General features: G+C 51.7%; 2 protein-coding genes across 8 annotated transcripts in view; one reads left to right on the top strand and one right to left on the bottom strand.

The window, feature by feature from the left end:
- EWSR1 (EWS RNA binding protein 1) overlaps positions 1-7,184 on the bottom strand; it is a 28,278-nt gene extending 21,094 nt beyond the window's left edge. For 2 of the 4 annotated variants that reach the window (XM_007170740.2, XM_007170741.2), the window contains exons 1-5: positions 7,036-7,184; positions 2,721-2,757; positions 2,532-2,583; positions 1,163-1,286; positions 719-736 (exon numbers count right to left, since the gene is read on the bottom strand). In XM_007170740.2, the coding sequence (XP_007170802.1) occupies positions 719-736; positions 1,163-1,286; positions 2,532-2,583; positions 2,721-2,757; positions 7,036-7,048 (244 nt within the window). In that variant the 5' untranslated portion in view covers positions 7,049-7,184. The remainder of the gene's footprint in view (positions 1-718; positions 737-1,162; positions 1,287-2,531; positions 2,584-2,720; positions 2,758-7,035) is intronic. The other 2 variants (XM_007170743.2, XM_007170744.3) reach the window with 1 other exon arrangement.
- Positions 7,180-12,822, top strand: RHBDD3 (rhomboid domain containing 3). Of its 4 annotated transcripts, none has more exons than XM_007170746.3 (6): positions 7,180-7,313; positions 9,688-9,877; positions 10,570-10,953; positions 11,880-12,042; positions 12,132-12,419; positions 12,507-12,822. In XM_007170746.3, exons 2-6 carry the CDS (start codon positions 9,730-9,732, stop codon positions 12,682-12,684), a joined length of 1,161 nt encoding a protein of 386 aa, XP_007170808.1. In that variant the 5' UTR covers positions 7,180-7,313; positions 9,688-9,729; the 3' UTR covers positions 12,685-12,822. The 4 variants fall into 4 exon arrangements, with proteins under 4 accessions (XP_007170808.1, XP_057382320.1, XP_007170809.1 ...); XM_057526337.1 differs by having other exon boundaries at positions 7,266-7,348; XM_007170747.3 differs by lacking the exon at positions 7,180-7,313 and adding an exon at positions 7,411-7,648.
- The last annotated feature ends 1,029 nt before the right edge of the window (positions 12,823-13,851 follow it).

Raw genomic sequence — 13,851 nt, 5'->3', positions numbered from 1 at the left:
AGATAAATTACAGGTGGGTTTCTCCCTACTAATGACTCTGATAGACCATATATAACTTGGGGATTAAAGACAGTTTGAAAAATAAAAGTTTTTACATCTTTAAGGTAGGGATCCTGAAATGTCACACAGCACCAAAGATAAAAAAGTTATTGTAAAATTTTCACAGGCTCCACTTTCAACCCCAGTATTAGGATACAATTTATTCTAATTCTTAAGATAATTTTTCTTTTTTGCTCCCTGGAATGCTGTTACATATATATTTAAGACATACTATGAATTAAAATAATTCATTAACACTTAAACAGAAAATAAAATGTGTCTGGACTGGAAGCCAACCAACAGACAAACATAATACATGCAAGGTGGCAATCTGTTCCTCTGAATAAATCTAATCATGCAATCTATCCTTCAGGGAATAGGGGGAAATCAGCTGGGGAGTAGTCACCTGAAATACCTTTGAGAAGGTGAGCAACTATTATTAAGGCTTGACACAAAATAATGTAAAATAAAACAAAGCGAAACCTTTCCCAAAATCACATAAAGAAAAGGGACATGGATCTGCGAATGGCACCTGAAGCAGTTTTCCATTAGCACCTTATTGTGTGTGATGTTAGAAAGTTTGAGGGTTAAACAAATGAAAACACCTAAAGGGTTAACATTACAGGGTTAGACAAGATGGAAAGCAATTCCCATGCAAGAATGAGCAGGATAGTCAAACCTGTACTGGTCCCTTCTACTGTGGAAAGCACAAAACAAAAAGTAGAGGGCACACTATCAGATGAAGCAAACAGATGTGAAAATCAGTTTGATTTTTAAGCAGCTCAGTTTAAGAAGGCTCATTCTTTCCCAGTATTAGCATTAGCACAATCTCTTATATATTCTCCATTTTGTCGTGAGATTACTCAATACACTGTATAAAATAGTTAGAAGGAAAAGTTCTTTTTTCCCTTGGAATTTATCCCACCCACATTCTATTAGAGATCCCTCAAGGAGAATATAAGGAAAAGGAAAAAAACAAAACAAAAACCCCCAGCTCCTCCTAAGAATAAAGGATTCCCAAACGCCAAGGTATCAACCAGAATATACACCCAAGAGCACAAGTAACAAGCTTCTTAGCAAACACCCTAGCTAATGTAACCCCAAAGTCTCTCTAGAGTCTTACCAGTGGGAGGCTGTCCATAAGAAGTTGCATAGGCGGTCTGCCCATAGGTTGCAGTGGTCTGAGCCTGGGTATAGCTGACATCAGTGGGCTGTCCATAGGTTCCGTAACTTTGTTGCCCATATGCCTGCTCAAAGAAAATGGATTTAAGGACTTCATATATGAATCTTGTATTTTAGCAATAAAATGGACTGACTTCTAAGTTCCTAAATTGGAAAAACAAAGTCAAAAATATGCTTTCTAATAAAAAGATTTTAAAAAAACAGACAAGTGATCGCAGTATCATGAATGCTTGTTTCCCCTTATCTAATCCACTCATATTTTCATAAACTACAAAAAAGTTCCTGAGATAATCAGGCAAAACCACAATTTAACGATACAGGAGATTAACAAGATGCCCTCAAATGATTAACAATGAGGGAACAGGTGTATAATCGCCAGCACTTAGTGTAGCAGTTTTAGCAAATGGAAACAAATGCTAGGAAGATAAAATGAACAACGAAAATGAAAATGGGACTAAAATCTGTCAGACGGTTTTGAAAACTATATTTTCAGCTTGAGACAAAATTTTAAAAATTATCATACCACTTCAAAGAAAATGAACAAGAACACTGCATATATTCTTAAGACAGCAAGAGTGCTGTCTTTTGAACCTGGACATCAGTAATACTTAAAACCTGGCAAGGAATGAACTGTTTTTTCAGATATTAGCAAGATCACATTCTAGACGTGAATGACCAGTTATGTAAGATCAGCTAGAGACATCACATTCTGCCTGTCCTATAATGTTTCCATGGCAGAGCTACTATATCCATTTTATGCCACAGACCATTTCAGAATTTGAGATGATATTGAGAACACTAGGTGGCTAATTTCTAGTATCTGTTGGCCTAGACTTTAGAATAGACTCATGTACTAGAAAGAGCTCAAAAGCCCTATAGTTAGGCAGCCATAAGAGCTAACCCATCACTTACTGTGTGACCAGTGGCGAATGGTGTAATATCTATGCACTGCAATTTTTCATCTGCAAAATGTCATAATATCACCTTCCTCTGCAGAACTGCTGTATGATTAAATTAAATAAATTTAAACACAAAATATGTAGAAGGAACAAGCATGGAGCAAAACACCTAACTTGAGAAACCATACTAGGAAGGAAAGGAGAGCTAGCAACTCCCAGTTTGAGGATGGTTTCATTACAATGGCACTCCCACTGTGAAAGTTTAAATGCCTGTGTATTTTATGATTACAAGCACATTATACTCTTCTACTACCTAATTTCTGAAAAAGATTCATGCTAGCTATTGTTTCAATGGCTGATGGAAATATTTTACTTGGGGATGCAGCCACAAATAATTATCTTAAAGATTACCTGGGTGGTCTGTGCATATCCTTGAGTGGGCTGGGCGGTGTAAGCACTGTAGCTGTAAGAGAAATTAAATGCAAGAACTGAATATAGAAATCCAGATTCCATTACTAAATCCTCTACAATTAAAGGAGGCTCTGTACCCTAAAAAACAACCAATCACACCCAAGGTACTGCTGTAAAAGTCTGACTTACCCCTGCTGGGCTGCAGCTTGGCTGTATGTACTGTAATCTAGAGAAAACAAGGAGAGAAAATAGTGTGAAGCCAACGTTTACAAGGAGAAAGGAAAAAAGGGGGGAAGGCATGCAGGTGGCAGGAAGATGAATTTTAAAAACTGTACTGAGGGACTTTCCTGGTGGCACAGTGGTTAAGAATCCACCTGCCAATGCAGGGGACACGGGTTCGAGCCCTGGTCTGGGAAGATCCCACATGCAGCAGAGCAACTAAGCCCGTGCGCCACAACTACTGAAGCCCGTGTGCCTAGAGCCCGTGCTCCGCAACAAGAGAAGCCCCCGCTCGCCATAACTAGAGAAAGCCCACACGCAGCAATGAAGACCCAACACAGCCAAAAATAAATAAATAAAATAAATATATTTTTAAAAACCCCAAAAAACGGTATTGAGAGGACCTACAGGACAACACAGGTCCAAATGAGTACCTCTTATCTTTCAACACCAAACTAAAAAAACCTGAGCCAGTTAAACAGAAAATTTGAACAAAGTGCCAGCTAATGAGGTCAAGATCATCTGATTTGGCAAAGATACTTTGCATGTTCCCATGACTACAAACTTCCCTTAACTGTAGGCTGTCATTTCAAATATATGATCATCATCCTAAAACTAACAGAACAAGATAAACTCAAGAGGATCCGAAGTTTTACCTTCATATAAAAAAGAGGCATGCAACAATATAACGTTTAACACCAGAATGGTTACATCAGAAGCTACACCTCCTCAAAAACTAGTTTAAAGAAAAAAAATCACTCCCTCACTTTCGCAAGTTAGACCAACCATAATTCCCTAGGAGGACTGTGAAATGAAATGGCAGAAAACAAGAGGACAATCATCTCAATCCAGTGTTCTAAAGGGTTTGCTCACCGTATGAGGGCTACATCTGTAGAATAATTTAAAAACTAGACACATTTTAAGTACCAGTGAAGCAGTCAAGGCAGAATCATGATAACTGGCAGAGGAGAAAGCATTTAATCTTTTGGGGAATAACTTGGTTTTAGGTAACATCATCTTTTTAAACTCAAGTGATTTCAACTTAAAAAAAAAAAAAACAATTTTTCTTCCCCTCTCCTAAGTAAAGCTTCCTACAACTTTCCTTTTCATAAGAAATTTACAACACGCATAAAAAAGGACTAAAAACGAAAACAAAAAAACCCCTCTGGTCCACTGAGGCATCTGCAAGTAGTGAAAACAGAAAATAAAATGGTTAATAGGTTTTCATGGCACTACTGAATCAAACATATATTTTTAAAGAAGTTAAAGTAATTATTTTTTAAAACTCCTGCCCAATTCTTTGCTCTCCACAAGAACTATGTATCTTATTCTATGTTAGAAGGCAACACTGTCATTAAGGCAGACCAAAGGGTCCTTTCTTTTCCAATCAGAAAATAGTCCCTCATCTGAAAGCAATAGTTGACAGCTCTTGGTGGAGGGGTTTCTAACCCCACTCCATTCAAAGCCTGCTTCACAGTTCACCTGGCCTGCCCCCAGAGCATTTTGCTGAATCCATCTCTTTAACTTGGCTCATTCTTCATCTCTATACACTTCACTTGACCACTTTCCTTCCTCCGTACACCCTTAACTCAGAACCCTGAATCAACATTATCAAATCAATGGCCAAAGGCTATGTATAATGAACAAATTGATTTGTTCAAGACAATCTTAGGTCTGTATGTAACATATAAAAAACTAAATGCAAATCACTTCTTCCATGTTGTAGTTACAAAATAAACATACCAATGAAGCATCAAAAATCAAATATTTCAAACTACCTTCTGCAGAGGCTTCTGTATGAGAAATGATTCTAAATAGCTGACATGTAAGCTCAATGTCTGCAAGAGGACTGCTACACAAGAACAGTTATGTAAAACATCAAAGTGGCGAAGCTGACATGAACAAGGAATGATCTCAGATCCATGGGAAAGCAGCTGATTTAGCCCCATATTGGTGGGCTACGGGAAGTAGCAAATGTGTTTCATGAGAACTTATGTTATCTACCTACAGCATACAAACATTATATGGCCTCAAAAATCTACAGTTACACATTGGTCAGATTATTTAGCAGTTATGTTTTTTTGTTTTGTTTTTTTAACTCCCAAATCTGCAGCTGAAGACTACACTAAAAATACAGGACAGGTTGAGGAGAGAAGGGGCTGTGACTGCGGGGGGGGGGGGGGGGCCTCCAGAGTGCTGACAATGTTCTATTTCTTGGTCTGAATGGTGGTTACTTGGGAGTTCGTGTTGTAATTCTTCGCTAAAGTGAACATATACTCTAGGTACTTTTCTGTATATGCTACACATGAGGAGGAAAAACAACTAACATTACCCAAGGTGGTGGCTTTTAGATACTTTAAGGCAGTCACGATCAAAACTGCAGAGATTTAGAGCTTCAGACTACATCATGAGTTAAAGTCACTACGGGACAACTTTGTGGGAGCCAAAATACTTTGCTGTAAGGTCAGAAGCTGAAGGCTGAAAAAGCTCTTAAAAGGTCTAGCCTAACCTCTTCATTTGGACTGAAAGGAAACCAAAGTCCAGATAAGTTAATGACCCCCCAAAGGGCCCCCAGCCAGGCCTACTACTGTGTGTCTACATAATCCACAATTGTAATTCTAATATAGTATGTGGTGGTTACCAGTAAACAGAGCTTGAACAAAGTAGAACGAAAAAGGGGCAAGTCCAGCCACACACAAATTTGAACACACACATATTTACTCCCCAAACGTTAACAGGGAAGGGAGAGTAGCACTCCCCCTTACAAAATCCTAACACTGCAGGGAAGAGGAAGGTGGAAAGGGCTCTGAGGAAACCATTTCCCACCAAGATGTGTCTAAGACTGTGGTTATTTCAGAGTTCTTTCTTCTAGGGGCACTCTGTACCCTGGCACTAACAGCCAGCATCTACCTGCTTGTTTACTGACAACATAGTTGCGGAGAGTTCTTAAACTGTCATTCCGTTGCTGGATTCTGGACCTTTTTCAAATTAAAACTCTGAAGGACCCAGAGCTTTTCCCATCTTCCATCTTCTCCAACTGCCTCTTAAGGCCTGGAGTCAGGCTGCCTAAGAACACCCCCAGAGGCAAAAATGCCCCACTCGACCAATAACCACAAGTTAGTGCAGGAACAGGCTGCAAACTGCAGGTCACGTTTAGGCTACTCTCTTACACACTCCAGGCGTCAAAGAACACCCCAAACATCATATTCCAGTTCCCACCCCGGGCTTTCAAAGTCCAGTCCGCGCCTCCTTCCGCTCTCTTCTATCAGTCCACGAACTAAACAAGCCTCTCAGCTTAACCTAAGCGAATAAACGTGCGAAACGATTACTTAAGTATAATTCAAACGCCGACTGGGGCCTTTTGTTTCCCCTAAGTCAAAGACGCCAGAAATTTCTTTCGGTGGGAATTTCTGGCCACACGATCCGGGTTGGCCTTATAAAAAAATCTCCCTCGCCGTCTGCTGAAAAATGGCCCTGGGAATTGATTTTTGGGGCGGTAAGGAGAATTAATAATGGCAAAAAGCGAATCCCGAAGAGGCAGCCGATTGGGGGGCTGTAAAGGAGCGGGGGGGCACTCCATCTAAAGCCCAGTTCGGGCAGAAGTTCGGCTTGGGGGTTGGAGCCCGCCGAGGAGGCAGCTCGGCGGCCCCGGACGCCCCAGCCGACCCGGCTTTAAGAATGACGGGCCTCCCGCTCATAGGTCGGCGCCCCTCGGCTCACAAATCCGCGAAACCTTTTTTGTTTATTTGCTTTTTTTCCCTCGTCTTCTCGGTGAGGCAGAGGAGCGCTCGGGCTTGGGCTGCCGCCCTGGAAATGGGGTTGGGGTGGGGAGAGTCAGAGGGTCAGCGGGCCTGCGGCTTCTCGAGCCGCCGCCGGCCCCCCCCCACCTCCGGTTTCGGGGTGTCGGGCCCGAAGCCTAGCCGAGCCCTCCCACCCCCACGCGGGGCCCCAGAGTCCGCAGGCCCCGCCCACGTGGCGGGCTGCCCAGGGCGCAGGGCCCGACGGCCACCACACAATGGAGACCAAAGCAGGCCCCGCGCGTACCCGCCGCCTCGAGCCTCTCGCGCGCGGGGGGCGCCGGAAGGTTCCAGAACCGGCCTGCCCCGTTGGGGGAGGGGAGGGAGCGGAGGGGGACGCCGGCCGTCGAGCTTCTCGAACCGCGACGGGTACCTCACGTCCCTCTCGGCAGGTCCACTCAGTCGTCCCGGCCACCCCGAGAAACAAGCAGCCCCCAATTTGGGCATCCTGGCAGTCGCCGGAGCGACCGCAGTTCCACCATACTCACCCGTGGACGCCATTTTCTCTCTCCTTCCTTCTCGTTCTCTCAACGTCCGTCTCCCTCTCGCTTTCCCTCTAGGCGCCGCACTGCGCAGGCGCGAAACCCGCAACCTCGGGTGCTACCATCGGGCCAGGCCACGGGGGTGGGAAAGGGAGGGACGAACCACAGCTTTCTCGCCCTTCGCGCCCGCAACTCTAGTCCTAATCCTCTCTAAAGAGCACCGGATGTGACGTGCGGGCCAAAATAGCACCGCAGGGGCGGGAGCGGCTGGCCAGCGGATCTTGGTAACAAGTCGGAGTGATTCTCCGGTCGATGCTAGGTTGTTTGGAATGGTTACTCCCGCTGGCTCTAGGGACCGTCTCTGAAGAGTCGGCCTTGGAGGGAAACGGAGGCCGGCGGGAGGGCTGGGGGAAGGGACCGGGGCCTAGAACAACTGCTGACTAATCGGCGAGCGGCGGCGGAGGAGGAGGGGGTGGCGTGCCGACCGGTCAGCCCGGGTCACGCGCCCGAGGGCGAGCAGAATGGGCTCGGGGCGCTCGGGTGTCGGCGGGAGGCTAGAGTACCGACTCCCAGCCAAGGGCTCTACTCGGCCTTCTGGGGGCGGGGGGTGCGCTGCGCCGTGAGTACCCCAGACACGTGGCCCGGTCCGCGGGGGAGGGGGCCAAGGCCGGTGGGCTGGATGGGAGGCTCCGAACGTAGCGCCCGGCCCGAGAGCCCCCCAGTAACGGTCGAGGTTGAGAAGACCCTTTAATCACCTCTCATCCAACAACCTTGTTTTTACAGAAGGGGAAACTGAGGCCCAAGGACTTAGGGTACTTCTCCTAAAGTCACAAAGCTGAGCCCCACCCACACCCTGGGACCCCCCCTCCCCCCCCCCCCACACTGTCCATCACCCGGAAGAATTGTCCCTGTCCTGTCTTACCATTCTGTCCTCCCGGCTTCCCAGTAAGGTAGGCAGAGCCTGATGCTGCACAGCCCCGTTTTATAGATAGAGACTGAGACCTGGAGCGTTCAGATCCCAGTTCTGCTGGTCCATGGGCAAGTCTCTCACTCTTGCTAAAGTACACGGGGTGGGGGGGGGGGGATGGTTGTGATGGTGCAGGAGAAGGCTGGCAGTGGGTGCCTTGGCTCCCCGCAAGGCTGGCACCTGGCTGACTTCTTGGATTCAACCCAGTCTCCCTAGGCAGATGCCCACGCCCAGTGAAGGGCAGGGCTCACCAAATCCTTCAGCGGGACCCGGAGCAAAGCTAGTGTCTTTCTTTCAGTGAAGACACATAAAGCACGAGCTATGTGCTAGGAGCACCCTGGGGAACTTGACCATGAGTAAGAGGAGCACCCCTCCTCCCCCAGTTCAGACCACCTGCCTAGAGAGAAACAGGCCAAGCGGTGCTCACTGTATAGGGTAGGCTCCAAGATGTGGAGGGACCAGAGGAGGGGAAGGGGACCTTTGAGCTTGGCTTCAAAGGGTGAATAGGAGTTTGCTGTTAGAGAGATGAAGGGAAGGACGTCACAGGCAGAGGAGTTTTCTGTATTTTTCCTGCAGGAAACTGGCGGGTGGGTTTTGATGCCAAGGATGCCCATGACAAGGGAGCTGATGAAGCAGCCTTCTTTTCTCTGGGATTTTGCTTCCTGCCCTATAAAATCAGCTCAGTGGGAGTCCTGAGACAGGCTAGGGTACAGGAGTGAGGGGATTCCAGCAGGGCCTAGAGGACAGGCTGGATGTGAGGAGGGAGAATGGGAGAGAAAGCCTTGCCTCATGGGCAGGAAATTGGCACATTTGAGGGCTGGAGCAGCTGGAAGCAGCTGCTTCCATGTTCAGGCTTCCCCTTGTTGGGGACAGCCAGGATGGCTACAGTTTATCCAGCAGGAGCTGTGGGACTGCCTGAGTCCATTCCTTTTTCTCATCCTATGAGGAATGGATTTTTTTAATCCCCAATTTACAGATGAGGAAGGAGAGGCTCCAGATTTGCCCAGGGAGAGATACACAGCAGGAAGAAGTGGAGTGGATACTGAAACCTTTCTGTGAAAGGGAGGGTAGGGTCAGAGGGGCTGTGGTCGGGGCTCGAGGAAGGGGACGTCTCTGTCCAGTGTCACTGTATGCACTCAGGGTGTGAGACTCCTGTTGCCTCTCCTCCAACCCTTCTGCTCCACCCCCTCTCTAATCTGCCTGCCCTTTGGCTGGCCGTACCCCCTCTGTCAAGGGCAGCTCAGGCCACCTGGAGCTCTAAGTCAGTGGAGGGGAGGAGGGAGGGAGGAAGGTGGCTGGTCTGTAGCCTGAGGGAAGAGGGAGGCAGAGGAAAGCTGGAGATGGCCCTGAATTTGCCCTGGGGGACTGCACAAATCCAAAAAATTTTGGGAGTCCAGGGCCCCCGTTCAACTTCCCATTCCCCGTGCTTCCCACTCCAGGCTCCTTTCCAGGGCCCATCAGGGCTCAGAGACCTTTTGGCCTGGCCTCTTCCCATCCTCACACATCGGTGGGATGGCAAGATGGCTAAACACATGGTTAGGCTCTGAGGTCCTCTACGGCCAAGTTGCTGCACCCGCCTCTCCAGCCTCAGTTTTTATTTCTGTAAAATTGTACTGTTGGTATGGTAGCCAAAAGGAAGTCAGATAAAAGCTGCAATAATAACTGTTGTTATTGTTTTCCTTTACCCCTAGCACACAGCCCCAAGACCACCTTTGATCACCTTCAGACAAGCTATGCATGCCAGAGGTCCCCCTGGCCTACTGACCCCGGCCCTGCCTCTCGCCTCCTCCGTCCTGATGCTGCTCATGAGTGGCCTGTGGCTGCTGGGAGCCGGCCCCAGCCTTGTCCTGGCCCCAGAGCTGCTGCTGGACCCTTGGCAGGGTGAGGGCCAGCCACATGGGCCTTGGAGGAGGCAGGAGACTTGCTGTAGGGCCTGAGACCAGTTGGCAGGAGCAGCATGCATCCTGCAGTTGTCAGGCAAGGACAGGACCCAGGGCCCCGGGGAAGGTCAGCCTTAGACGGGAGCATGCCCAGCTCAACTACAGCCAAGAAGGGAGGGCCGAGGACCTGGGCAGAGGGGCCAGCACAGGGGTGGGAGCCTGTGAGTAGGAATTCTTTTCAGACGGCTCCCCTTTCTGGTGGCTTTCCCTTAAAATAAACTAAGACTTTCAGTTAAGCCCAAAAACAGGAAGGAGGCACTAGGGGTTTGAGGAGTGACCCCAGCTGAACACCTGTTTCCCAAGAATGACAGCTTCCATTTACATTTGAGGAACCCAAATGATGCTCACAGAAGTGAAGTGACTTATCCATGGTTGGTTGTTCTTAAGAAGACCGAGTGTTGGGTCTGGCTTGTTCTACTTAAAGCAGCAGGGGGGCGGTCACAGTGTTTGGAAGCCCTTGGTCCCCACAACCAGTGATTAAACTACTGGCAGTGGGCAGACTTTGGCTCCCGGGGAGGGGAGGCTGCCTTAGTGGGCGGCCCTGGTGGAGGGTGTTTCCCCATCTGGCACACCTGGGCCAGCCTTGGGGGTTAGGGGCACTAACCTGGCACATAAGCCCATTCTCTCTCCCAGCGCACCGGCTGCTGACACATGCCCTGGGCCACAAGGCCCTCCCAGGGCTGCTGCTGAGCCTGCTGCTCCTGCCCACATTGGGCTGGCGGCAGGAGTGCCACCTGGGCACACTGCGGTTCCTGCATGCCTCCACCCTCCTCGCCCTGGCCTCCGGGCTGATGGCTGTGCTGCTGGCAGGCCTCGGGGTGTCCAGTGCAGCCGGGGGCTGTGGATACATGCCTGTCCACCTGGCCATGCTGGCGGGGCAGGGTTACCACCCTAGACGGCCCCGTGGGGCACTGCCACCATGGCTCCTGCCGTGGCTGCTGCTCGCCCTGACACCACTGCTCAGTTCCGAGCCGCCCTTCCTGCAGCTCTTCTGCGGCCTCCTGGCTGGCCTGGCCTGTATCCTTTGCCTTGGCCCAGGGCTCGTGTGGACGTGTGGGTTCTGTGGCTGGGCCCCCAGGGTGCCTGGGAAGGAATTGGCACAAGGGGTCAGGCCCCCACATTCACACACATCCCAGGAGCGTCTCCAAGTCCTCCTCTCGCCTGGCTCTGGGCTGGGGACTGGGGGCTTGTGGCCATGTAGAGGTACCAATTACAATTTAAAGGAGAGCCTGGGAGCTGAGGGCCCAAGGAGGCACTTAATCTGGACGTCCCAGTGGAGGTGGGTCTACGCCGAGACCATGCAGAAGGAGGGGTTCAGGTGACGAGAAGTGGAAAAGGAGAGCACGGGCCCGGCAGACAGTACAGAGGGTGTAAGGACCAGGGTGAGTATGAGCCTGCGACTCTCCTGGCACCAAAAGGGGGAACGACCTGCAGCCAGTGGTGCAGGTGTGTTAAACACAGACTTTTGCTCTAAAGATGCTTAATGCCTGTCGGAGACAACAGTGCAGTCAGAGGGAACAGTGGGTGCAGGCTGACCCTGGAGTCGTTTAGGATTGGGGACACCCAGCTGAATCCTGGAGAGGGGAGCATGTCGCCCTGGCTGGGGCAGGGCCCAGGGGTGGGCCTGGTGTCACAGGCCTGAGCAGGCACACAGGCCTCAGGGGACAGCGGGCAGGGGGGCGGCTGAATGGGGATGAGACAGGTTTTGGGATGAGGCACATCTGGCTCTGCCTCTCATTGGCTGGGTAGCTTCAGGCAGGGCCCTCTTCCTCTCTGAGCCTCCGCTGCTGACGAGGGTGATGACACCTCCCTGGCAGGGCCACAGTGAGGAGACAGGAGGGAATTCCCATCAGACACTTGGCACAGGGCCTGGCATGTGGCGCGGGCTCACCCCTGGCTGGATGTGGTTTTCCTTGACCGGCCGCCCTGCCCTGGGCAGACAGACGCGGCTGGGGCCTTTCGGTGGCTGGAGATCTCTGAGCAGCGGCTGCAGGCACTGCAGGAGGGTGTCCTGTGCAGGGCCCTGGCGGGGTGCTGGCCACTCCAGCTCCTTCCCACCCCAGGCAGCCAGGGTGAGCTGCCTGTCACCCATCCTGCCGGAGTGAGGTGAGGGTGATGCCGAGGACACTGGCCCCAGTGGTGGAAGCCATGCCGGTGGCTGACAGTCAGGCCTTCTTCTGCTTCTGCCCCTCCAGGCCACCCACCCCTGGACCTCCTTACATGGCCTCCCCTAGCCTCTGGCCCCTCAGCGAAGGCTCAGCCCCGCTCCCGCCAGGCCTGGGGCCTGTGCAGCCGCTCTGGGAGGGCTCCTCAGAGGTGGGACTGGCCTGGTCTGGGCCCAGCTTCCCCCCAGGGACCCCGCTGTGGGCAGCCCTGGACGAGCAGATACTGCAGAAGGGGATCCAGGCCTCGCTCCTTGAGGGGCCAGCCCAGGGTCCCGAGAGCCCACTCCGGCTGCCTAAGTCCTCTGTCTCCTCCCTGCGGTAAGGTGGGGTAAGTAGGGGTGGGATCCCCTGGTGTGGGGGCTGGAGGCGGCCCTGACACTCCCTCCCTGTCCCCTCTTCCCACAGGCTGCAGCAACTGGAGCGCATGGGCTTCCCCACGGAGCAGGCGGTGGTGGCCCTGGCAGCCACGGGCCGTGTGGAGGGTGCCGTGTCACTGCTGGTTGGTGGGGAGGTGGGCACCGAGGCGCTGGTGACTCAGGGGAGGGGTGGGCCCACCCACCCTGAGGGTCCTGGGCCCCCCTAGCACAGGCAGGCTCTCAGGTGAGAAGAAGCCTGGCCTGTGGGTGGGAAGTCGGAGCCCAGCCCTGTCTGCTGAGAGTCAGGGCGGGTTTAGGGGCGGCCCCCCAGCATCCTGCCCTGGTACTGTTTAGAATAAAAACCAGTTCACTTTTCAACCTGGACCTCCTTGGAGGCAGCAGTTGTGTCTGACTCTTCTACGTTAGCATCAGGGGGATGAATGAATGAATGAAAGAATGAACGAGCAGTGAACGAACAGCCGACTGCAGGAGAGCAGCTCCCTGATGTCCAGAGACGCAGTGTTACCGAGCTTCCGCCTCAGGGTTTTTGTTGGGCTGGACCCTCTGCCAAGGAGCATTTGTCATCTGTTTCCCAGCTAATTTCTACCCATCCTCAGGTCTTGGCCTACACGGAGACCTTCCTCCAGGAAGCCTTCCCTGATTCGCCAGGAACAGCATCCCTTCACTGCCCACAGCCCCCGTGTCCCTGCTGGACAAGGGCCAGTTCAGTACGTGTCCTCAGGCCTGGCCCAGGGCAGGCTCTGAGGCCGGTGGCTGGGCCCTGCGGGGCCCCCGGGGGCAGGAAGCAATGTGGGCGTGCTGTGGGGGAGAAGCTTCCTCGGCTTTGAAGAAGCAGCTCCTCCCTCCTGGCCCCTCTCAGTCCTTGCCCCCTCCCAGGGAGGGGAGGTGTAGCCAGAGCCTAGAGGGCAGAGGGTGGGGCATGGGTGTGAGTCACCGATGGGAACTCTGCAAGGCAGAGGGGCTGGGAAGCTGGACTTTGAGGAGCAGTACAGGGGGCTGTAGGTCCCGGAGCGGCCTGTGCTCTGGTCACCCGTGAGGCTGTACCCCAGGCCAGGGCCAGAGTGGAGGGGCCGCAGAGACCAACCCTGCCATTGGTCACCAGCCAGGGGCCAGAAACAGACTGGGAAACCTGAGGACTACACCATCAGTCTCATTTTACAGGTGAGGAAACAGGCTCAGAGAAGGGAAGCTGCCCCGAGGTCTGGTAGCTCCTGCTGGACACCTGGCCAGGGGGTGGGGCTGGCCTGACCCTCTGTTCTGCTCACCTACCCCCATTCCCCAGCTGCCCAGGTGATGGCCAGGGGAGCCCTGGCCTCACAGTCATGCTTTGCAGGTGGACAGTGAAGGCCACTGAGAAGAGAGGCTGCTGGCCC

This window comes from Balaenoptera acutorostrata, chromosome 13 (assembly GCF_949987535.1).
Source record: "Balaenoptera acutorostrata chromosome 13, mBalAcu1.1, whole genome shotgun sequence".
Classification (NCBI taxonomy): Eukaryota; Metazoa; Chordata; class Mammalia; order Artiodactyla; family Balaenopteridae; genus Balaenoptera; species Balaenoptera acutorostrata.
The sequence above is the reverse complement of the archived record's forward strand: the minus strand, read 5'-3'. Positions and strand labels throughout refer to the sequence as shown.

Bases quoted from the DNA above. Each gene is read 5' to 3' on its own strand.
- RHBDD3 (XM_007170746.3), top strand. From the start codon at position 9,730: ATGCATGCCAGAGGTCCCCCTGGCCTACTGACCCCGGCCCTGCCTCTC. The intron at 9,878-10,569 runs GTGAGGGCCAGC...TCTCTCTCCCAG, and splicing joins GCTGCTGGACCCTTGGCAGG to CGCACCGGCTGCTGACACAT. The intron at 10,954-11,879 runs GTATCCTTTGCC...CTGGGCAGACAG, and splicing joins CCTCCTGGCTGGCCTGGCCT to ACGCGGCTGGGGCCTTTCGG.